The following is a 24065-nucleotide window of genomic DNA, read 5'->3' on the forward strand; positions in this document are numbered from 1 at the left end:
CCTAAAGACAAGCGCCCTGGGGGAGGGATGGGGGCGGGTGAGGGGTGGATGCCCTTTCACTCGGGTTTTCTTGCAGAAATTCTTCTTTGATTTGACCTTTGCAAACATCTGAAGCCTCACGCCAGTTTCCTGGGGTTTTTCTTTTTTTTTTTTTTTTTTTCCAGGGCTGGAAAGCAAGCTGTTGGCCAGGGAAGCAGAGCCAGCTTTTGATGTTTAACAGGGAGAATTTCATCCAGCCTTGCCTCGGCAAAGCAGCGTATTCCTCCCAAATTTACAGTAGGACCTTGAAGTATGGAAATACGTTAAAAACCTTTGCCCACCTGCTGCGGTGTCCTTGTCACAGCTGATCGCCCTCCACTTTCTGCTTTTTCGTGCCCCAAGCCCCGCGCTACGCTACAAGAAGCTCCTCACTGAAACACGCCGAAGTATTTCTCTAATTCCCGCACTTACCAGCCCAGGAAATCAGCCGTGATATTGCTTTCACATATCGGATTTCTGGCCTCACTCATTCATGGCAACAAAAACCAGATGGCGAGAGCACATCTCACACAGCCCGACAGGAGGCCTAGCCGAGACGCAGGCCGTGGTGGGGCTGTGGGGACGCTCAGCAAACAAGGCAGTCACAGATATGGAGACAGCCACCCGTAAATTCTTTGATAGGAGGGGGCTTAAGACATGGTCCTGCAACCAGGTTTGGTTGCCGGCTTTGGCAGGCCCTGCTGACGCACAGAGCGGCATACCAGGGCCGACGGAGGGCAGGTGTGCCCTCAAGCCTCCCGTTTCCCCCTCTGTGTTGTGCTTTCAGAAGAAGTGGTCCTTCTTTGAACCTCCTGCAGCTTCCCTCAAAGTGCTTTGTCCATTTGGCCCATGAGGGAGCTGGGCCCACTGCTCCATGTTGCACCAGACAGAGCGCCAAGAGGAGCAAGGAGGCAGCCCGTCTGCTGCTGGGGCACCAGACACCAAGCAGAAATATTCAACAGCACAACACTAACATGAGATAAGACGATTCCCACATCCTTTCTGCCATGGGTGAAGGAGGAAAGAGGGGAGGAAGCCGTCGCTACCTCCGTCTTTCACTGAAGTAATCCATCTCTCATCTGCTACCAGCCAGGGCGTCCATCTCCTCAGCGTCCTTGCTCCTTTTTTAGCTCCTCTGTAACCAAACACAGCCAGGTGGTTTATTTACAAAGATTTCCCCACTGAGACACAGGGATGCTTGTCTCCCACAGAGAACTCCCTGTTTTCATTGTACCTCCCCCTGGTTGTTGTGTGCACTGAGGGAGCTGTGGTGGTTCAGGGTTTGCATACTCGCACACCACATAGCTCCTATGATTAACCAGTTTCTGTAGACTAAATTACCCTGCCTCAGGAAAGTTTTTCAGCCAAGCGTCATCTTTCTTCCTTCAGAATAGATCCCCCAGCTTGCAATTTCACTCAAGCAGGCAAACATTACATGCGCAGTTCCAAGGACAGCAAATAAACACTGCATTTTCCTTCTTCCCCTCGCCCCAAATTTGAGCCACTTGCAGCATCCAGGCCCCACGTAACGCTTTGTGCTAATGCTGACTGTGCTTTTGCCAAGCTTTGCTATGGGACGAGGAGACGCTGTCCTGAAGTCTAATGTGACATACAATTCATTGATTATCCCCAGATCCATGGTCCTTTGCCCCCTTATTCTGATCGAGGGATGGCCTGGTCCCTCCAGAAAATAACAGACAGACTCCACGCAGCACACAGTTGCCAGAACAGTTGTCGCTGACAGCCAAACTGAAGATAACACCGTCACCGTCTTCATTTGCTGCCTCGAATTCCTATGTTTTGTTTCTCTTGGCACACACAAGGGACAGGCAAGGTTTTTTCATGTCATCTTGTCAGTGTCAGTGACCAGCTTCTGAGTCACCTTGCATGTTTCACAGGGCATAGGGCCGAAATCCCACAAGGATCAGACAGCCTTAAAGAAACTGAGCCAGGACCTGCACCAGCGGGCCAAATGGTGCCAGCCCAGACCTAGAAGGCCATCCCAGGGTTGCAAGAAACTTTCTGCAGTAGATAGATGCAAATACACAGGCCTGAGCTAAGCCTAAAAAGCCTGGTCTCCCATCTGGGCAGAGGAACCGCGTCAAGGTGAAGACATACAAACACACTGTCAGTTATCAATGGGAAAATAAAGCAGCACAGAGGGTGAGACGTGACTTGTGCAAATATACCTAGGGAGGGCTGGTATAGAAAGGAGGTGGTGGTGCTTTGTGGTCAGTCATAAAAGGAAGATGTGTATCAGGTCACTGCATACTGACTCCAGACAGACGTCAAAAGCAACCATGTTCGGAGCCAGACAAACATGGCCATGGAGCCCTATCGGTGTAAATCAGCCTTGCATCCGTGCAAGTCAACGTGATGCCAGGTTACATCAGAAGACACTCCAGCCTCCTCTCCCAATATGAGAAGAAACTGTACAAGAGGCTTGTTTGAACTAGGATTGCATCATCCTGCACTGCAAAAAAGCTGGGCTGTGGCAAGTCCGGGAACAGCTGCCAGGGAAATCCTGGAGTCGCTTTAGGGAAGATCTGGGAGTTTCACCCCTCCACCAGAGCCCTGCTGAGTTTTTGATGCTGTTCCCATCACGTTGCTTGTCAAAGGTGCTTGGCTTCACCCACACCATCCCTATGAGCAACCCCCGAGACATAACCCAGAGGCACTGCAGCTGATTCAACAGCATACAGCATTAGGAAGCACACGAGTCACTTAAACATACCATGTTACAAGTCAACACTGACTGGTGTGTACTGAGGAGCTGAAAAGCACAAGCTGCCTTTCCTCTCCAGCCAGGACACCTCGTATAACACCACAAGGATACAATGCAGGAGTATCCTCCGGAGCCTCGCAACAGCAAGTTCAGCTTCGTGAGTGTCAGCATAAAAATTTGGCCCAGAAAACATTGCCAAGCAGAGCTTAAAGCTCCAGGCGTCAGGCAGGATTTTCTCTACCTGCTTCTGTTCAGCACCTACCACAACCCAGGACTACAACAGTGTGGACAGACAGGACAGCAATGGGACAGAACCAGACCTGAACAGAAAAACCTGTTTCTGAAGGCAGGGAAACTCCTGATCCAGTGGCCCCTCTGCAGATTATCAGTAACCACTGGTGTGCTTCAGTGGTAATCTGCTGGTCTGGCCTCTGAGGCTGACGGTGGGAAAGACAGACAAATATTGGCCACAGGTATTGTGGTTGCACCTGGCAGCACCCAAGTACCCCAACCTTTACGAAACTTGAAGTTAACAGCGATGGCTCAATTAAGCTAATCAGTCCCCATGGGTTTATCTGGTCTCAGCTCCTGCAGGAACCGGGTCCTCTCACAGAGCCTGCAGTGGAAGCACCCAGTGGAAGAAAATGCAGAGACCTTCCTCTGCAAACAGTAGAGGAAAAAAGGAGTAAGAGTAACTGTGGATTTAAAGAGGCAAATCGTGTAAATTTGCTAAATATCTTACTCCCAAGAGAAAATCCCTTCTGCTTCTCACATTAATCAGGGCACTTAGGACTAGTCCTAACCAGCTGCTCCCACTTCCTTTGTCCATCGCCTCTTCAAACACACACGAAGCGCACTAAGACGGAGCAAACGTGCAGAGCTCTGCAGACAAAACCGAGACCTTTGGAAAATACCCTGTGCTAGCAAGCACCCCTCTCCCCGCACAGAGGCAGCTGTGCTTTACAGTAGGACAGTTTCCAATGTTTTCCTTCTCTGTGCAGACGAGGGATTTCCTGTCCTCCATGGCAACAACCTTGCATTTACTGAAGGAGGCCGTGCCAATAATCTCCACAGCAGAATGAGAAATTTTAAAGTGGCACTGCCTGTTCGCTCCGAGCTTCAGCTCGCTGGCGTTTCCCACATCCACTCGTGAATGGGGCAAATCTCCAGTGTTGCAACTGCCCCCAAATGGGAAGCTATTCCCAACCCCTACCAGGACTTCAGAAACTGATCTCAGTCCCTACTAGTACTTCAGAAACTAATCTTTCCAAAGAAGGCACCATCACCTCCCAGCTAGCTGACTAATCACCTTCCAAAGGCTTTGCTAACAAGGCACGATTCTCAGTTCAGAGTCAGTCCCCATCATGCAGACAGCCTTGGGGTTACGTGACCCACATTTTCCCCCTGCAGGTTTAGAAATAAGGATTGTCACTCCCTCCCGAAAAGGAAGCACTGGTCCAACAGTTTCAAAGCTGAGCTGAGCTAAGCCTTCCCTGCAAAGTCTCCCCTTCACATCCCCTCCCGGCCTGCCTGCGTGTTGCTCTGCTCCAGGAACACAGGCTCAGTACACTGAGCTGGCGACGGGCCCGTCTTTGGTTTGGCCCACCTCCATTTTGGCCCATCTCATGCCATTTTAGTGAGTTACATCAGCTTGGCACGCAGCCACACGAACATCAGGACCAGCCCAAGGGAAGCAATAGGAACAAAACAGGAGGGGAAGCGAGGCCATCCCCTTTCAGTGGCAGCAAGCTCGTGATGAAACTACATCTTTCACTGTCCAGATTCAATTAGACAACTTTACTAGTGTAGCTCTGCTAACTCGCTCATTAACCTCTTATGCCTAAAGACGTTGTTTTTTTTTTTGAGCAAGACCTTCAAGGAGGAGTACTTAGGAAAGAGCTGGGAGCCTCTGACTAAATGAAGCCAAACCTGAGGTAAGTTTTTGGGCTGAGCCACAGGTGCAGACTAAACCTGTGAGAGAGGCCTGGGTGGTTTTGGTCAGAACAAACCCGATCCAAGCTAAAACAGACACAGTGAAGTGGCGAATTGGTTTCAAAGCAAGCAGTAGACTAGCATCAAAAAGGACCCTTAAAATACTTTTCACTCATCTTTTATACCAGTGAGTCCGACTCTCAGAGGCACGTTTCATAAAGAACAGGCTTAGGGAAGTTGGTAAGGAACAGCAAAGCAACGCTAAATAAAAGGAACAGAAAATGAATTAAAATCCCTTTAACTGATAGGGACAATCCTATAGCCTTACCCAAAAGAAGTTAAGGTGTTATAAGCAGTAAGCACACACAACCTGGCTGCTGCGCTCTGCCTTTCAGTGCTGACAAGGAGCTGAGGTATCAGCAGCAAAGTACTTTGCAGTGCATTTCCAAGTGCCTGGGACTCCGCCGCCCTCCCTGCAAAAAGTGACCCTGCAACGCCACTGCCAAGTAAAACAGACCCACAGAACAGAGCACTAAAAGCCACTTAAGCTGACACATTTCACTGCGTTTGGGCTGGACACGGAGCAGCCACACCAGCAGCCACCACGTTTCCCCAGAAGAGCAGTAAAGCGCAGCCAAGGGACAGCCAGGCTGAAATCACAAACTCCTTTGGCCGCTTCCAGCAGCAGCAGATCGAGGCAGCGGGAGCCCCCGGACCGGGATTTTAGATCCAAGTTAAATTTCTGCCTCTGCTGCACATTCCCTGTGGGATGACAGGCAAGTCACCTTTTCCATGCTCTACGTTAATCCCCTCCCCTGCAAAAGGGGTCCTGTTCTGGCCAGTCTGTTCAAATTATAAGGCTGTCCCTGCAGGGGTTATTTTTAGCACGCAAGCACGAAAACCCAGCTGAGATGGACTCTGATCTCAGCTGGGCCTTCTCATCAGCTTCGTAATATAAAAAGTAAACAGAAAGCAAGGCTGAGCCCACGCCGGAGCTCAGCCACTGGGCGGTGTTTGATAGCAGATAAAGCACGTTTCCAGAAAGCAGGGGGCTGCAGGTCTAATGCCAGGACCAGGCAATGACCTGAGGGATTAAAACGGATCACCAGAGCTGGTGTTCATTCCCCGGTGACTAGTGAGCTGCAAATGGACACATTTCAAAGCCAGTTCAGCTATTCCACTGTAACCAAGTGGTGACGCAGGTGTTTCTCAAGTGCACGAGCTGAAATAACTCCGAGCTGCTCGCTCAGACGCACCAGCAAGTGCTGGGATAGCAGGAGAGCACTGAAAGCTACGCTCCAGAATGGGACCTCTGCAGAGCTCTCTGCTTCACAGCACAAGCAAGCAAGCTGTTCCTCCCTGTCTTTTAAGAGAGGCTGCAGGTGCCAGAGGCAATTAATACCTACCAGGAGAATCTTCCCAGTTCCACATGTAGGGAAATTCACATTTGCTGCTATCAGAAGCGTAGCACAAAGCTACAAAGCTGCTGGAGGACAGGGCCTCATATCAGAGCAGAGCACCCCTGAAGTGCACAGAATCAAGAAGAAACAGAATAGAGCAGAGAGGAGAGAAACTGAAAAAAATCAGGAGCACATTAAAAAAAAAACAAACAACCACTAGTGGTGATAAACCTAATTAAAACATCAGTAATCGTCCCAAGACAACTCAGACTGCAGCTGAATTTCTCCCTCCAGCCAGGACCAGGGTGTTTCACAGAGTTTCTCAGGCTCGTGAAGCTAGTCACAGCTGCAGGACCACTGTGAGCATCACAAAACGAGCAATAACTTAGCACAGACAATCCATGCTCACAGCTTCTCTGGGCTTTCTGTATCCCAAAGGCACGGGAACTGTTCTCTTTGTGGTTCACCACCTTTAGCATGTGATGTGTCTCCCTAGAATCATTAGTATTTGCATAAATCAAACTAAAACAGCTCTTTTTCTTAGCACACTTGACCCTTAATCGTACTCTTTCTGTGGCTACAGAATGCTGTTTTATTGAATTCCTTGTTTCTTGCACCGCTTGAAATAGCAATCGCCTGCAACAGGACACATTTATCAGCTTATCACACTTGACCAGGTTGGTTCCCACCTGCAGTTTTCCAATGCCCAGATGCTGCCTACACCCTGGGTACAATTGACACTTATTTCACCCATCCCCCAAACGCTCTCATTTTAATGTCTCACCCGCTGCAAACTCACCGTACCAAGACCATGGCCTTCTGCATCCAGCTATCTTCTGGGTTTAAAAAAAAAAAAAAAAAGGAAAAGCCAGACTCCAAACTTACCATGCGTGGAAGGGAGCACTGTATCCTACAACACCCTGTGTAGCCCAGAAGCTGCACGCCAGCAGAAGCACCCTCCCTCAGAGGGCAGTTTCTCTGTGCTATCTCCTACCTCCAGGCAATAGCAGTGACTGCCTCTGTCAAAATCAGAGCTGGATGTTTAACAAGCCTGAGTAAACTTCATCAAACGTTAGCATTCCCTCTGACTTTACACAAAAAGCCACGTACCACAATAACCACGACAATGGTGAAGCTTGCGGCTGGGCTTCGGCGAAGAAGCACAACTCCTAGAGCAGAGCGATGAGGCTGTAAGCGTAAACTGCTTTACAGCTGTGATGGGTAAGAGTACAGTAAGCAGTCAAGACTGTTCACATATGCAGACAATTTCTCAAATACCAACATCAGTCTAGCCATCAGGTAAGGAACCAGGGTACGCAGCATCTTTCCAGTATTTCACCACAGCTCAGACTGAAAGCAAACGTGGTGCTAGTGGTTACCAGCAGCTGTCCCAGGCTGCCACCCACTGGCCTCCAGGAACATGATCCGTGCTGTGAGCAGTATTTTCCTAGTCAACTTGCTTCAGACGCTGAAGCTGATTGTGATGCACTCTGCTGGCATAGCTAACACAAAGCAGCTGCCTTTAAAGCAACAGCGATATTGACAAAGCCTACTGCATAGCTGGATTCCTGGGGTTGTGATTTAACTAACTACAACACCAGTATTGTATATTCTTCAGATTCAGCATAAATACTGATACAACCCATACGCTCCTTGCTACTGACTTCAATTTACAAAGATGACCCAACTACTGCAGCTAGCTTCAGGAAGATCCACCATAGAAACAGCATGTTACTGCCAAGCATGGTAAGGAAGGGGATACTACTTGCCCTATCACATGTGCAATGGTTATAGAAGGGAAAGAAGCAACCACAGCTTCTGTGAGCCACAGCAGACTAGAAGTTCATTGTGGCACAGCTGGCATACCAACAAAGCCCAGCATCTCCAGCCTGCTCTCTGACTGAAGCAGCCAAAGTGAGTGCAAAAGGCTGTGTACAGTTTTAGAAAAAGTCAAAGCTTTGTCAGCATGAACTGTCCAGCTTGGGAGGAATAATTAACCAGGACAAGTGGCTTATCCTTGTCATATGCAGTGTAGTGCCTGTGCAATAGTACCTACCAACCCTACCTATAAAGGGCCAGACGTCCACAAGCAGCATGCTTTTGTAACTGCTGCTGTAAGTGAGCTATTTGGGTAGGGGTTGAACACAAATGCCAGAAATCTCATGAACCATAAGCTGAAACTGTTCCTGTCAAAGAAGTGAAAAGGTGACAGAGTTCAGGTATTTCTCATCTAGACCACTGCAGGATGTTGTGGCTACCAAGAGCTGCACGGTTTCCATGGGGGGTTCCAAATAAATAAAGCAATAGGTTATGGAAAAGTAAACTACTGAACAATTATTATAGATACTGCTGCTGAGCAGCCCCTTCTCAGAGCTTCTCTTACTGAAGCTGCTTCAGGCAGCCTGCTCAGAGCACGGCTACACAGCCTACTTTGTGCACAAGGGGAAAGTTAGACATAAGAAATCTTAGACATTAGTAATAAAATGCTCAGGTATTCTGTTCACTCCACAGAAAGCTGCCTCAGGAAGGGTATGGCTTGCTGACCCATTTCCACATCTGCCACGTGACAGCCAAAATGTAGCAAGGTGCCCTTGGAGTTTATAGGCCAAGTTGCCTGAACTATGGCAATGTAAGCTTAGCATGGCCAGACAAAGAGAGGGTGAGCTTACATAGAGCACTTCAAAACTCCTGGAAAGACAGCCCTTGCCAACAGGAGGTATCAAGATGGGTAAGTATGAACTGCTGTAACATAGCCTGAAGGAATCCAAGCCATCTAGACACTGTTCTGTTCTAGAAAGGCTTAGTTTTTTTGGCATATAGCATAGAGGAATTAGAAGTTTGAGAGCTACTCAAACAGCAGCGTGACCTGAAGTCCCCACATTTCATGTCAACACTCCTTCTGAAAGCAATCCTACCAAGTCAACTGTATATAATCTCTAGTGCTCTCAGTGAAGAGCTCCAGGTGATGAGTAATGGGGTAATTGGTAATTCCGCACTTGAAGCCCGTTTGTGTGGGATGTAAAGTGACAGTCCTGCCATAGCACAACAGCTTGTTTTTATCAGACATCTTTATTTGCTGTATCATCCAAGTGTACAAATACTGAATGTGTTTATAGAAATTCAAAATATACTGTAGTAGAAATCTGTCTGGGAAGTGGAATGTTAAGATATTTACTTTATAAAATTACTACACAAGCCATTCCCACTTGCAAGTTTCAAATATATCAGGGCTATGATGACAGATCACTTTATGATGCTGAAACAAAAAGTTCTTCTCAGAAAACATTTTCTGCTAAAGAGTCAGTCGACATCAAATTGATTTCTCACATTTGACTCATTTTGAGTTATCAGCCAACAGGATGTTAGCTACATCCAGACAATTCATACGCATTTCAACTCTCATTTATACCAACTCAATGCATCACTATCAATATATTTAGGTATTAGTCATAATCTCAGTGACAATATTTATTTTAAGCTAATGAAATTAAGCCAATAAGTTCCCCTTGGCCATTGAGTGCAACTGATGCTTTTTTTTCTTCACATTTTCAGAGTAAGGCGCCTTAGTTCTTGAACAAGTCAATACAGCTTTGCAGGAGAGACACATTGTTCTGGAAAGGAAGAGAATTAGTTTCAGATGAGTATGACTGATTGTTTAAATCCTGCCTTCCACAATGAAGGAGCTTTCAAAATAGTAGGTCCATCCCAGGATTTTGCAGATTGTCACAGTGCTAAGAGATTATATTGCAGGAACAAGTAGTCAGGCAATGTATCAAACAGATCAGTCTGCAATCTGCCCCTCCCTGCAGGCCTGCAACTGTGACTTTGTGGGAAGGAAGAGAGGAGCAGGAGACTAAGAAAGCAGTAAACTTCAGTGGGCCAAACTGAGCCTTTCTTGTGTCTCATTCAAGCACAGCACTGAAGTAGCTACCTGTGGTGAAGTTCAGGGCAATCAGGAAGTAGGAAGTTAAATTCTCCTTGCTCAGAGAGGCTGGGGTTACCTCTTCCTGAGGCTTCCCACTTTGTAGGGTCTGCTAACTTAGCATAGAGAGCAACCAGCATACACTTTCCTAGATTAAGCTGACAATAGTGTGGTCTCCCCATCCTACTTCAAGCAGGCTCAGCACACCTTGGCAGAGGCCTCATGACAGACCCGCAAGCCAGTGTCTCCCTTCACCAATAAGCTAGGTAAGAAGGGTTGACAGCTAGCTCACAGGCTGCAAAACATGCTCACAGCACTTGAATACAGACAGTAGCTGACCCCCTCCTGAATTCAGTGAGGAAATTCCATAAGATGAAGCAACTTCCTGTGATGCCTGTAGATAAGGGAGATGATATTGCCTACTACCTGCAAAACAGACTTCTTACTTACAGCACAATAGGCCAATGTCCTAGGAGTGACAGGCTGAAAACGGACTGTATGAGACAGATAAGACTGCCAGCACTTGTTCATTGTATGCACAAGTCTTCAATTCCTTTATTTTCCCCCCCTTCAGATCTCAGCCAGAGCACCTGCCTATTCCATTTTACACTTCCTAGCCTTAAAGAAAACCCAGCAAGTCCTCTAAGTTAAACATTAGTCACTTTCTTCAAGCTACATATGTCAAATTCCAAAGAACACACCTTTGCATGTTTTATTTCCAGTTCTGCCATTTCAATTAGGTTTTTGCGGAAGGCTGCTATTCTCTTCTGTTTGAAGCTCATCAATTCTGTAGGGAAGAAAGAATAAACACAGGTAAGACAGATGTACAGAGTAGTGACTAAAGTTTCAGTAATGCCCTTTTCATAGCATACAGCTCTAGTTACAGCATTTGACCACAAAGAGATTGAAGGGTTTAGTCTCACTTCTAGCCAGAAGATGCATTCCATCGCACAACACTGTCTTACTAGACAAGATGGTTATTTCTCTGCTAAGACAGGAAGATTTTATAGGAAGACAACAGGAATTAAACAGGAGTAGGCCATGCAAGTTCTGAGAGAAACCAGAGCATTTAAAAACTGGGAATAGGAAGGGAGCAGCAGTGTGTACCATAAAGGTACGTCTCCTCTATTTTATATTGGCCAAAGACATCCACTAAAAAGCAGTGTGAGACTTGGTATCAGGCACTGCTCTGTCCCAGTACAGCTGAAAAACCTACTTGCACAGTTCTATTTGAGAAAATCAGGAGTCTGAGTTGTTATATGCAGGCTGACGAGTTCAAAATACAAAGCAAGTGGGGGCTTATACTTGAGATTGGTTTAGTACTGACATTGACCAGCTTCAGGCAATCATTCTTCAAAAAATTGAGTTGCATCAACTTTCACAGGCATTTACACTGTCCCTGGTATGTACGGACCACTTGCTTCAGGACAGCCTTCAGGAGACTTTGGTTGCTGAAGATCAGATGGAGACCTGGGCTGCATTAGAGTCTCCCTTCAGGAGAAATACAGCAAAGCCTGTTTTACCTTGTTTTGCAGATTCTGAAATCTTTTCAAACTTCTGACAACAGTCCTGCTGATGTTCCTCCGCCAGCCTGACGTCCTTGCTCTTTAGCCTGGCTTTGTCTAGAGCTTTGTTCGAATTTTCATAATTGACAAGAGCCCTTGTACGTCTGTACAGAAGATCCTGGAATTAGACAGAAATAATGCAGAGCCTTAAGAAGACTATTGCCCAAACTGCAGTTACAAATCCTTTAGCAGGAGATATCACTTCTTTCAGCACCAGATTATGCTTTCTCTAAGAAGCTGTTATAACCTGCTGTATTCTTAGCACAGCAAGAAAAGCCTTTCACCAATACACGTGTTCAGGACAGTCACTTGTGCCTTAATCAAGGAAGTTTGAGGGCTATTGTAGTCACCACTTCTTCCCTGGAAGTAGCTTCATCCTTCTATAAGGTGGGCCTTCCCACAAAGTAGTAATAGCACTTTTTGAATTCCCTCAGTCTGCTTCCAGCAAAGCATACAGTGCATTTCATTCCTTGGAGGAGTTGGCAATTTGACTGAAGTGCTGTACTAACCTAGACATGAGCAGCAGCACAGGTCTCAGTGCCAACTCCTTTCTAATCTAGCAGCAGAATAGTCTTAGTACTTGGAGCAGTACATCACACACACAGAGCCTGTACTGAATGCCCCAGGGCACTGAGTACAGGAGATGACACTAGAGATGGCACTGGAAGGAGAGGCCTGTCAGAATATACCCAGGTACCATTCCTCAGCATATTCACACCCTTGCCAAACCAAATATTTGTGACTGGCAAGTGTTTTGCAGTCACATCAGTCTACCAGGCAGGACTGATAGAATTCGTAACTCCAGTTGCTTTCACGTTATCATGTGTCCACATACAAGGACTAATTAGAAACCGTTCAGTAAATCCCAAGTGCTGTAGTCATCAGTATGTGTCATGAGAACTTACGCAATGGATGTGCCAGAACACTACTGCAAACTCAGCTGGCTCTAACTTGCAGGAATCCAATGAGTTCTTTTCCTCTACATGCCAAGAGAAACTGGTCAGAGATCTGTACCCTTAGTGCAGTAAGGGACTGGACTGCAGCTAGCCAATGCATGGCTTCCATATCCTGCTATCATCCAGCTGTACCAAATTGCTTAAGCAAGACAAGGGTCCACCTTCCCATCTTCTTCAAGCACAAATAAGAGTGGGTCACAATTCCCATAATAAAACTAAGCTTAAAAAAAAAAAAAAAAAAAAAAACATTTCTCACCTTAGCAGCTTCTATATTGAGCATGTAGTATCTCAACAGTTCAGAGAGCTTTAAGTCTTCATCTGAAGAAACTCTACTCTCCACTTTCTGCAGAAGAGATTATATAGTTTGTATGTAACAGGACACAGCACGACCCACATTTACAGATCTCATTTTTCCAAGACTTCTCTTACCCTGAGTTTCTCAAAGAGCTCAGCAACTTTCAAGAGATACCTTGGGGAAGAAGAAAATAGCAAGTAAACGTTAGATATCTTAGTGCATAAAATGCCAGAATCAATTACCATGAAACCAAAAAGCTGAAGGCTAGAGTTTGTTCCTACACACATATCCAGACAAGAGCTTTGAAAGAAGGTCTAGGCACAGTCCTAGACAAAAGGTTTAATGCCAGAGGTGCTGGATTCCAGCCTAACAGACCAGTAGAGATAAGCAGCTGGACACCATTAAGAATAGCAACAATAAGCAGTATGAAGATATTGTACAGAATTTCCCCACTGCTACTCCCCAAGACTGATGGATCATTTTGTTTATTCAGCTGTTAACAGCATTAACAAGGTTACATTGAATTGATAGCAAAGTTATTAAAGAGTATTTACCTCTTAAAATTACCAGGTTTCCAGAAGTTGGAAAAAAACAAAACTATTTTGGAACCTCTGAGGTCCAGAAGATAATACAGGCTTAGTATAAGCTATAGAGCTTATACAGCACATTAGAACACAGGTGCATAACCCCTTAACTTCTCCTATGTTCTCCAGAAGTTTGTGACCTGAACAACATTCAGGGAGACTTCTATTTAGCTATTTAGAAGGAGCTTTGAGCAGTACAATTCAGCTCTACTGCACAACTGGCAAGAGATCAGCTAATCTGAGAGTCCAATGCAATTGATAGTTTTAGAAATGTCACACCAGGAACATAAAAGGAAAGAGTTTCAATGCCACTTGCATGCAGTTCAAGAAACCCAATCCAGCTATGACTCACTCCCCTTGGTTTTCTGAAAACATAAAATACCTGGACTCAGAATGTTTATGAATAGTTAGTGTTGCTTACTTTTTGATAACTGTAGGTTCTTCTAATGCCAGGCTGTTCAAGCAAGCTGAAGTATAAATATAGTCATCTGCAACATCTGCAAGAACAAGACAAGGCTTTCAGGCTACAAAAATCACTCAGCAAGACTGCAGGTCTTTAGAAAGGTCTTTGAAAAGATTCACTTTTATGAGATCTTGTCATCTTATCTGCTTTTGCACATGCATCCTTGATTCTGTTGTAGTAGTTTACAAGAAAAGTCTTCTCTTGCTCAAAAAAGTCATCTACTTCCTGAAAGAGAGTATAACCTGTTAAGTCAGTTACTTCACCACAGAACACAGGCTCTTCCCTTTTTAGGGAAGGGTCCAAACAAAGAACTTTAGTCACCTGAAGATTATGCTTGTCACTCACTATTGAAAAGCAGAGTTCACAAAAAAAAAAAACCCTGAGGATTTCCAAACCATTTGTTCAGTTCCTTCTTCACAGTGAAGTGAAGATGGATTTGACACTCAACTATTCAGTGCTGCAGGCTGTCTGAAGTAACCAGTAAGTTATCAGAGAGCCCTTAAGGCTACTAGCTGTTGGAATTTTGTTTCCCAGGCCTGCCACTGCATGGTAGATGAACACTAAACAGTTCACAAGCCTGTTTCACACCTATACAAAACATACGTACTGTAATGTTTTATGACATTGCCTTTCAGACAGCAAGTCTATTAGGAAGAACTGCCATGGCAACAGGGTAGAAAAGCTGAAGCTGGACCACTTACAGGAGTCTTTTGTATTTGATCTTAACTAGTACAAGCAAAAACATGTAAATCATGTTTATTCAGACCCTGAAGTAGCCAAAAATATATTTGCTGAAGGTATAATTCCTTCCTCCCCACCAGTATCACATGTTCAGGCAACTCTTGTGCATCAGATACTTGAAATATACTTGAATTTTTAAACAGTCTATAGCCTCAATGTCCTTTTATTTTTCAAATAAAGTAGTCAGAATATAGGCTACTCCATACTGCTGTCTAAAGTTAGCCTAGCAGCTCCAAGCCTCACACACCAAGCCCAAAGCAGATAACCAACTTCCCTGAAGAAGGAAGCAAGAAGCAATCAAGAGTAAGGTGACCAGGAGGAAAACCAGCTACCTTACCTTGACTCCAGAGAAGAGAACTTCATCAGCACTCTTTACCACACTTTTTAGAAAGCCACCAAACATCTCTTTTGTGTTTTTCCTTCGAACACTCAGCTAGAACAGAGAGACCAAGACAGCTTCAAAGTCATCCATGGGAGGAAGAAGTGACTATTTTAAACATTAGCAGAGTAGTAATCTAATTTCTATCTAGCATATGATAAAGCAGCCTGATTTGCAAGCTCTCCAAGACCACCCCTCTAAGCTGTACAATGGATTGTTCATGTAACAAATGGCTTTACTAGAAGTTCAACTGTTCTGTGCCAGAGATTTTTCCCATTCCCAGGAAGTTTGGTTTCTCCTTACATTTCCTGGACCAGCATCCACCACTGATACCGAGGCAACAAAACATGTGATATTAACTTCAATACACTTCCATTTTAAGGACCATGAGGCACACATAACAAAGGCACACCTGAACCATGTTTGTTCCTAAGATCCAAGGACACATCAAATTGGCTTCCTAACCAACTTGAGTAGGATTAAGCAATGCTATGAGATTTATGGCAGAAGGCCTAAAGACAGGTCTTCACCTTTTAGTCATCTCACAGAAGTACAGGCAATATCTGCTTGCTGACACTGTGTGCCGATTTACATTCATTCTAACTGCCCAGAAGGGGGATAGCACTTGTAACACCTTGCCTTACATGGAAAGAGTGACTTACATCCTGGTCATACTCCAGGAAAACATGAAAATTGCGATCTTTGCTGAGCACAGGGTGAGAAGAAATCCGCTGAAGGAAGATCTCATGTGATGATACAGTCTTCTTGAAGACAGCAAGGTATTCACTGAAAGGAAAAAAAAAAAAGATCCCTTCTGTACTACCCATTTAATTGGGCAAGGAATTGCATTATGTTTTTCCAGGAAAAATATTCAGTGCATTTCTGAAGTAGTGACAGAGCTTCTCTATAGAGAGAGAAGCCATTTTCAATCTTTCAATTGAGGAAGTTTTCCAGTTTGAGCAAAGCTTTGGACAACTCCCCAGTTCCAGTGGTTTTTACAGAATATCAGGCAGCAGCAGCAGACTCTCTTCAAAACAGAGACACTCAACATCAGCTACCAACAAATAAGTTGCTCTCCCACAAGAATTATTTACATTCAGCCTTCAGTAGTAGACTCAGTTCTACTTACGCTTCCAGTTCTTGCTTCATTTTGGCAAACTCCTCTTTTGTCATAGACACTTCCCCTTCTCCTAGTTTCTGCATCTTCTCTCTGGGACCATCAAAGTCCGGCTTTGAAGGTGCGGGAGGTATCTAGGCAAGGAATTGGTTAGTGATAGATGGTAGCAATCATAAGTTACCCAAAATTACTTCTAGCCTTCTGCAGAGAGGCTCTTTCACATGGTCATACCAAGCCAGGAAGGTTCTGGACCCAGGAAGCCTATAGGAATGTTGGCGTCTAGGTCCTTGATTGCCCCTCCCCGCTCTGTGCTACCCGTGAAGCCAACCAGCCCTTCCAAAAGGAATATAAGAGGAATAGCCTCTACTCTCCACCCACTAGCCAGAGGCTCCTGTGGCAGCTGAATAATCCCGACAAAAGAGACTATTTAATAGAGCAACCCAGTGTCATCAACAGGCAGATACCATAGGGACTACCCGAGTCATGAAACACAACAATGGTAAAGCAAACTTCGTGTCTTTACTAGTTTCCATATGAAATCACCGTAGCATTTTGTTTAGAAGTGCATTTTCAGGAAGTACTTACAATGAGGCCGGCATATTCCTCAGTTTCAGTGAGCGTATCGTGCAGCCACACAAAGTCTTCGTGCTGCCTTGTAACTGAAAACTCAGAGCTTTGAAAAGCTGGCAGCGTAGTCTGGAAGAGAAGATATAGAAGGCCTACTGTTTTGTAAATTAGTGCTTTTAGAAACAGTTCTGTCGACTTCCAAAGGAAGCTATTTTGCCTACTAAGAGCCTCGCCTACTCTTTTAGCTGAGCTGGCACTCAGTGAGTCTTACTACTAAGGACACTATTTAAAGAACAGGCGCTGCTGCAGAACAGCATTAACACAGTTTATTTTGTGAAGTTCCACAGTGGCTGGCTTCCCCACCCCCCAGCCTTCTGATCTCAGGCTAGTTTCTTGGGAAAGCCAACCTAGCATATCGGTTACCTTGTCTCTAAACAGAGCATTCAAGTTTTAGGAAACTTAAAGTTTCTGCCTTTTTAGCCTCAGGCCACCTTTAAGTGGAAAAACTCCATCTAATGAGATTTTCCTCATGGCCAAGCCCATCCTTGCAGGTATATGTGTTACAAACAGCATTTGCAGCATATTTACAGAGTCCACTTCGTACCCCATGATCTTCTTACCTTAGTATGTACCGTGAACTTCACTCTGTCCTTTTCACTCAGGGCATCCGGTATGTCAATTTGGAGAGAAGGATCAACATTCAGGTCTACAGACACGGACCTCAGCTGTAACAGATTTCACAGAAAAAGCCCTGGTTAAGCATCAAGCAGATTTAACAAAGCCAGACTCACCATTGCCAACACGAACCATGTTGCACTGGACTGCTGCCTCCAGGAGCAGTACACACAGGAATATGACAGCCTTGACACAGCCTGCACATCACTGCAACAAGCCTTCCCTTCCAAACACATGAAAGGAAAAAAAAGGCTTAAAGGCTTGCAGCTTAAAGTCTGCAGAACCAATTGTTGAAGATCACACTAGAGGTATTTGTGGAATATTTCTAGGAGGAAGCATCCTCCTTCCAGCACTTCTCCAGCTTCTTTACTTGGAGCACAACAAGCCAAAGCCTACTATGCCATTTTGAAGAGAGTAACAACCCTAATAATATTCTCTTCGTTATCCCAGGCTTAATAGCCTAGTCTTGTGATCTGTTTCCTCACCCTTACATCAGGCAGCTGCTGTAGTCTGGCACGAGAAGAATTAAGTGATTTTATCTGTTGTGAAGTGCAAGCCACAGGCTGGGTGCCTGTGAGTCCCAGATGAGCCTCAGGTCCAACTGCTTGCCAAAGAGAGGACCAAACCCCAAGAACAACGGGGCACTAACACCACATCTGCATAATCTTACTCTCAAAATACCTGGCATCACGTTATTAATTGCTGCTAGAATGCACACTTTAAAAGAAAAAGCCTCAACAAGCTAGAATAAGAACTAGATACAATGATACCTGAACTTGGCTCTACAAAAGCTATTTATGCTTGCAGCCATGAGCCTCTTTCCCCCGCTAAATTCAGGTCTTATCTTCCCTAGACAGAGCTTTGGGCCTGGCAACATTTTAATGCTATTTGCTTCTACTCAGAGCAGCCTGGAAGAGGTTTCAGAGCACGCTGTGAGGATGGGCTGCAAGTACACCGTCTGCAGGAGGCCCCAGAGCACACCAGCTTCGACAGAGACCAGATTTACCTCCAGTGATTGAGGCCAGCACCTTCCTTAGCAGGAGGGCACTTATTTCTTCAAGAAGCCCGGCCTACCATGATACGGTGCCTTCCTCTGCCACAGGACTCGTCTTTCCAGAGGCTCTTCCTTCAGCACTAACACACCACTCTTATTTTCTGCTCAAGAGAGGAACTGCCAGGGATCACAACAGGGGAAGCGTGCTGAGAAGCAGCTGTCAGAGCTGGGCCAAACCCCAGGGCTGTCCTTTAGGGAGGATTTAGAATGAATCATGAGGAAAGGCAGAGAGCTGGGATGGGACCGATGCTGTTTTGCCACACCACAGCATGCCAGCAGGCAGGCGCCTGCAAGTACCACCTGCCAGCCACAAAACACAGCACCGAGCCCACAAGCACTTGACAGCAGCCCAGCCAGCATCTGAGCAACCCCCTCGCATTACAGATGGCTTGGATGCCGCTTTAAGCTCCTGTAAAGCCGCGGAAGAGCTGTTGAGAGGCTGCCCTTTTTAAGGTGAGGTGTTGCTTCCAAAAAGCTTCGGAGGCTCCCTCCCCCAGGTCTGGCCATCTGGGACCTGCAAGCCAGAGCAGCAGGCAAGAAGCCTCGCTGCCAGCCTGCAGAGCACGTAGACATCGGGCTGCTGAGCCTCTCACGGGATGGTTGTGGTCAGAAGGGACCTCTGCAGGGCAGCTTTTGCCTCCACCCAGCCTGTTTTTGACTGGCTCTGGCTGTCACCAGTGGTTGCTGTTATCCTCAGCTCCTCATGCCTGAGCAAGGGATACCCCAGCCACGGTAAGAAGATTCCTACCTGCGGCATCCCAGCTGCTTGCCACGGTTCGGGAGGGCGCTGAGCTTCCACAGCACGTCCTGCTACACCACAGCAGGAGTATGAGCTGCAGCCCCTTCCACTCGGTGTTTTGCATCCTGCTTACTTATCTTCACTGTCCAAACAGGATCAGCAGAGCTAACAATACAAACTGCTGAGTCCGGGAAAAGCACGATAAGCCAAAGGAAACTGCTTCCCCTCAGCTAAACTACGGGAAGGATTACACAAATCATCCAGTCCCGAAGTTGCGAACTTTCTTCTTAAGTGCTGCAGAGAAAGTAACCCGTGGTGAGATGCTGTCCTCACACCCCTCTGTGCCGAGTAGCTGCCTGCACAGGAGGTGGGGATGTATGGACACAGGGTGGTAGTGCTTCCTCAGGTCAAAGCAGCATGTGCCATTACATCTGCTGTGAACACACGAGGCCCAGTTTATGCTTATAGACCACTGCAGGCTGAAATATCAAGCATATCACTTTTGGAAAAGAGCACGGGATCATCAACTCTGCCCCTAAGGAGTCTCAGCCTCAGGCCCTTCAGTAACGTGAAGCTGAGGAGCAGAAAACCACTGGCCTACTCCATCCCTGCAAAGGTCACTGCAGGCCAGGGACCTTTCGGATTACACAACCATGGCAGAAAGGCCCACACTACAAAGAGAGCATTCACACTGCCCAACCTCGGGGCAGAGGGTTTTGCTGCCCGGCAGGAAGCGCTGGGGCACCATTTCTCCAGCACACTGGGAGCAAGAAGCCCGACCTGGTCCCAGCTCCACGAGGCGCTCACCCAGCGAGCACCCTGAGCAGATGCTCCACACCAGCAGCTCACCCTCCAGGACGCTTTACCCCATTCCTTCTACGCCCACCCCACACGCAGGAATGAGAAACAACTCGCTCACGGTCACACGGAGGCTTTGCCAAGCCTCCTTTCATCTGCAGGCCCCAGGCTGGTTCCTGCCCAAGGCCTTCCCAGGGAGCCACCCCAGCTGAGCTCCCCAAATTCAGCCGTACCCAGAGCTCAGCAGAGGTGACAGCGTGCCTCACACACAGCAGGGATGGCAGCCCTGCAGCTTGGGCTAGAAACCCGAGCAGTTCCCCAAGCCCCACACCATGCCCCCACTTTCACCTCTCGTTTCCCTTCCTCAGAAAGGCTCCGGAGGCTTCTGGTTTGCAACACCCACAGCAGCTGTCACAGCTGCTCTGACACTTTCAAGTTCTGGGCTCATGCCTCTTTAGTGACTTGTATGGGGATCCTTTGGCTTTCTTGAGGATTCAGGGGAAAAACTCTTCCCTGTTCAGGCTGTCCACTGTGACTCCTGCTTAACCTGACCCAGAAATTAGAGCAGGACATCACACAGAGCTCTACAGAACAGGACCATCATATCGATGGCTTCCAGCTCCACGACAACCCAGATGTTGTGGAACTATGATAATCACCTCCTTGAGAAGCCCAAGAGAAGAGACAGCAGGGACAGCACTACTCCGGCCAACCCAGGCAGAGTTTTACAACAGCTGATTGTTTCCATTGCTTGAAGACAATAAAAAAAGAAGTCAGACCACCTAAACACAATCCAGCACTGACCATCAGCTCCTCAGGCTTCAACTTGAACAAGTTTCTTTAGATGGCCACGTCATTTCTCCATTCTAAGAACAGAATCTGCCAGTGCAAGCAGCTGTGACACAGCATCCAGCCACTAGTGACGTAAGAACCCCTATTCATCCTCAAAACCCAATTAATCCAGGGGTTTCCAACAAAACTGGGCTCCCAGAAGGAGCAAGGAACTTATTCTTTCTATGTATTATCAGCTACCTTCTAACCAAGCACCCTTTCGCTGCTCGCCTCCCTGCTGCCACTCAAGCAGCCACAAATAAGACGTCAGCAGTAATTACATCTGACCCAGCATCCATTAGTTTTTAGAGAACAGTCTAATTAAACCAGTGTAAGTGCTCTCCAGAGAGCACTAGAAGATCGTGATGCTTTCTGTAAGTTCATACAGACCTTTCAGCTCCAGAGTGCCTCGTTTCAACACTCAGAAGCTAACCAGCAGCCTTTCAGAGTATCCGGACAGCACATTTCAGAGGCATTAGTTGCTAGAATTACATTTCAGTCATATTCAGCACACGGAACTGAAGTTTCCCCTTAATCAAGGCAGTAGAAGTATGCCTGAAAGTACCCTGCGTTCCTAGAGCAGCAAGGAGCTAGTACAGGAGATGAAAAGAGGGGGAATGGGCTTAAGTTGAGCCAGGGGAGTTTTAGGTTAGATGTTAGGAAGAACTTCTTTACTGAAAGGGTTGTGAGGCATTGGAACAGGCTGCCCAGGGAAGTGGTGGAGTCACCATCCCTGGAGGTCTTCAAAAGACGTTTAGATGTAGAGCTTAGGGATATGGTTTAGTGAGGACTGTTAGCGTTAGGTCAGAGGTTGGACTCAATGATCTTGAGGTCTCTTCCAACCTAGAAATTCTGTGATTCTGTGATTTTGGAGCCTTCACGATAGACCTGCTGTTAGTTCTCTGATATTTAGTTGAAACAGTCCTGAAGTAGAAGAGATTACACATCACCAGGAAAACTGAACCAGCCTTCTCACATGCACTCCTCGCATCACTATTGATGTTACAGCAGACCCCAGTTTGGTGATTTTGGACGGCAGAACTGCAGGGATGCACTGGTTTCATTATGCCTTCTTAGTCTTGGTTGTAACACAAACAGCAGCTTGGTTTAGCCGCACTGAGATGCCGTTCCTCACCACGTGTGGTGCCTGCCAAGTGAGCGGGAGGCAAGGTCTATGGCCACAGTACCTGTTGTGAGTGATGGTGCAATGAGCAGGCCCGAGCACTCCGCTCTGCCACAGGGATCTCAGCTTCACTCTGCAGAAAGTAAGCGGTCACACACCTACAGTGGGACAGGGCTGGCAGCATTCAAGGATCCCATATTCCAAGAGAAAGCCTATAGTTCCCCTTACTCCAGACAGCAGCACCCAGGACACCCCCACCCCTCCCTGCCGTCCCACAGCTCTCGAGGAGCCAAGCAGCAGCGTTGGCAGCACAGCCCAAATCCACCCTGCCGCAGCAATCTTCCTGCACAGCACAGCCCTTCCAGCCCATATTTCATCTGTAACACGACATATGCCCAGCTACAAAAACTGTGCAACAGAAGCAAGCCCCTAAGCCGTGTTCAGCGCTTACAGGGATGTGTTAGTGGCCTCCTGCAGCGAGGCCAGGTCGCAGAAGGGACTGTGTGACACAGCCCCACCATGCATTCTCCAGCTCCCATGGATCTGAAATTTTACCATTAGTCCAGGCTGCTGGACCAGCTTTACAGAGGTTTATATCCTGGGTAGTACATTATCCTGTCCGGTAGGATTCACCTTGCTAGCAGTTTATCTCTGAATGAGTTTTTTTTTTTTTGGCTCCCATGCAGCAGTTCCCTTGTGGAGCAGAAGCAAGAGCTGAGAGGCCTCACTCATCCCAGAGCACCCAGAAGAAGTTGCCTGGCACTGAGAACTGCTGTTAGGAAGTGATAACAGACAGACACTGGCCACAACATCACATTTCATTTTTATTTTTATTTTTGGAAGAGCTGCTACAATACCCAGTGTCACCATTTTGATCTGGTTAAGTATTCAGAAAGCTCAAGCCTGCACTTCAGCAATCAATACAGCGACATTAGGAAACACTGGTAGGTGCACAGAAGCAGGGCAATCCCTCTACTTCACTTTCTGAGGCGCCTTTCCCTCCCCACACGCTGCCTTTCCCACCGCGCGTCCAGTCCCCCTTATCCTCCCCTCCCTCCCTCCCTTTTCCCACGTCTCCCGGCCCTCTCCAGCCTGCCCAGCTCAGGGTCAGCTCACAGTTGACACCTCCCAGCGCTTCCCACTCAAGGTTAACACCTCGCGAAGCTTCCTCCGCAGGCAGCCCGGTTTTTATCTGGGGGCCACACACCAGCTCCGCGCTGCCGCTTCCTTGAGCAAACAGGAACGGAGGAGATCGCAGCGCTCCTGTCCCCCCTCCCAGCCGCCCAGACCCCACGGCAGCCCCCCTGCCTCTCCAACCTGGTTAATTTTTGCCCGCTTTCTGCCGGGGTTAAAGCTCCCGGAGCCTCGGCAGCCGCCTCCCCCTTCCCCCATAGGGAAGAGGGAGGAAGGCACAGGATCAAAGGCACCAGGTGCTGCACGACAGCGGGCATTTCACCTCCCCACCCGCAGACACAAGCCCACAGCGAGGCTTTTTGGCTCGCTATCCTCACGTTAGAGGCTTTTTGGTTCACTATTATCCAGCCAGAGATGTTTGACTCGTTGCTAAGTTCAACGCGGAGCAGAAAAAGGTGCGAGCGCGGCTATTTCACCAATAACCAACTTCCAGGCGGATCAGGAGGGGGAAGCCCTGACTCATTCGTAACCCAAAGCGGGCACCCACACAACACGAAACGCCCAACCCCGCTCCGCTCCTCCCGAGACACCCCCACAGGGCTGGGGGAAGCTCGGAGGAGGAGGCAGCCCCCACGCCCCCAGCACCAGCCGCCCCCCGGCACACCCAGCTCGGGCATAACACCGAGCCAGGCGGCTCCCCGCTGCCCCTCCGAGCCTCGGCACCCCTCGGGCAGCAGCCGGGCAGCCCTCACCTTGCTCTGCGCGTCCTCCCGGAGCAGGGCCATGTCGCCGGCAGCCGCCCGCCCCCCCCCCCCGCCGCGCCTCTTATAGCCCGGGGCGGAGCCGCCTCACGCCGCCATCACTGCCACCGCCCCCCTCCCTCCCGGCGGCCCCCGCGGGGCGGCGGCCATCTTGGGTGAGGGCAGGGCGCCGCTTCGCCTTCATCCAAGATGGCGGCGCTTTCCTCTCTTTTTTCCCTTCGCTTTTAAATGTTTCGGGAGCCTTCTAAATGAAAAGAATCAAAACCTAAAGAAGGAGAAAAATCCG

The 24065-nt window shown here is 47.5% G+C and overlaps 1 protein-coding gene across 1 annotated transcript; it reads right to left on the reverse strand.

Annotated features, from left to right (window-relative positions):
* Positions 1-9156: 9156 nt before the first annotated feature.
* SNX5 (sorting nexin 5) lies at positions 9157-23866 on the reverse strand. The gene is made up of 13 exons (XM_084283889.1): positions 23771-23866; positions 17285-17389; positions 16683-16793; positions 16110-16231; positions 15643-15766; positions 14939-15034; positions 13980-14085; positions 13819-13894; positions 12948-12987; positions 12775-12861; positions 11521-11680; positions 10699-10784; positions 9157-9686 (listed from the first exon to the last, which is right to left on the reverse strand). The coding sequence occupies exons 1-13, from the start codon at positions 23801-23803 to the stop codon at positions 9639-9641; spliced, it is 1194 nt and encodes a 397-aa protein (XP_084140015.1). The 5' UTR covers positions 23804-23866; the 3' UTR covers positions 9157-9638.
* Between the last annotated feature and the right edge of the window lie 199 nt (positions 23867-24065).

The sequence above is a fragment of the Netta rufina genome, assembly GCF_964035555.1.
Source record: "Netta rufina genome assembly, chromosome: 3".
In the NCBI taxonomy this organism is placed as follows: domain Eukaryota; kingdom Metazoa; phylum Chordata; class Aves; order Anseriformes; family Anatidae; genus Netta; species Netta rufina.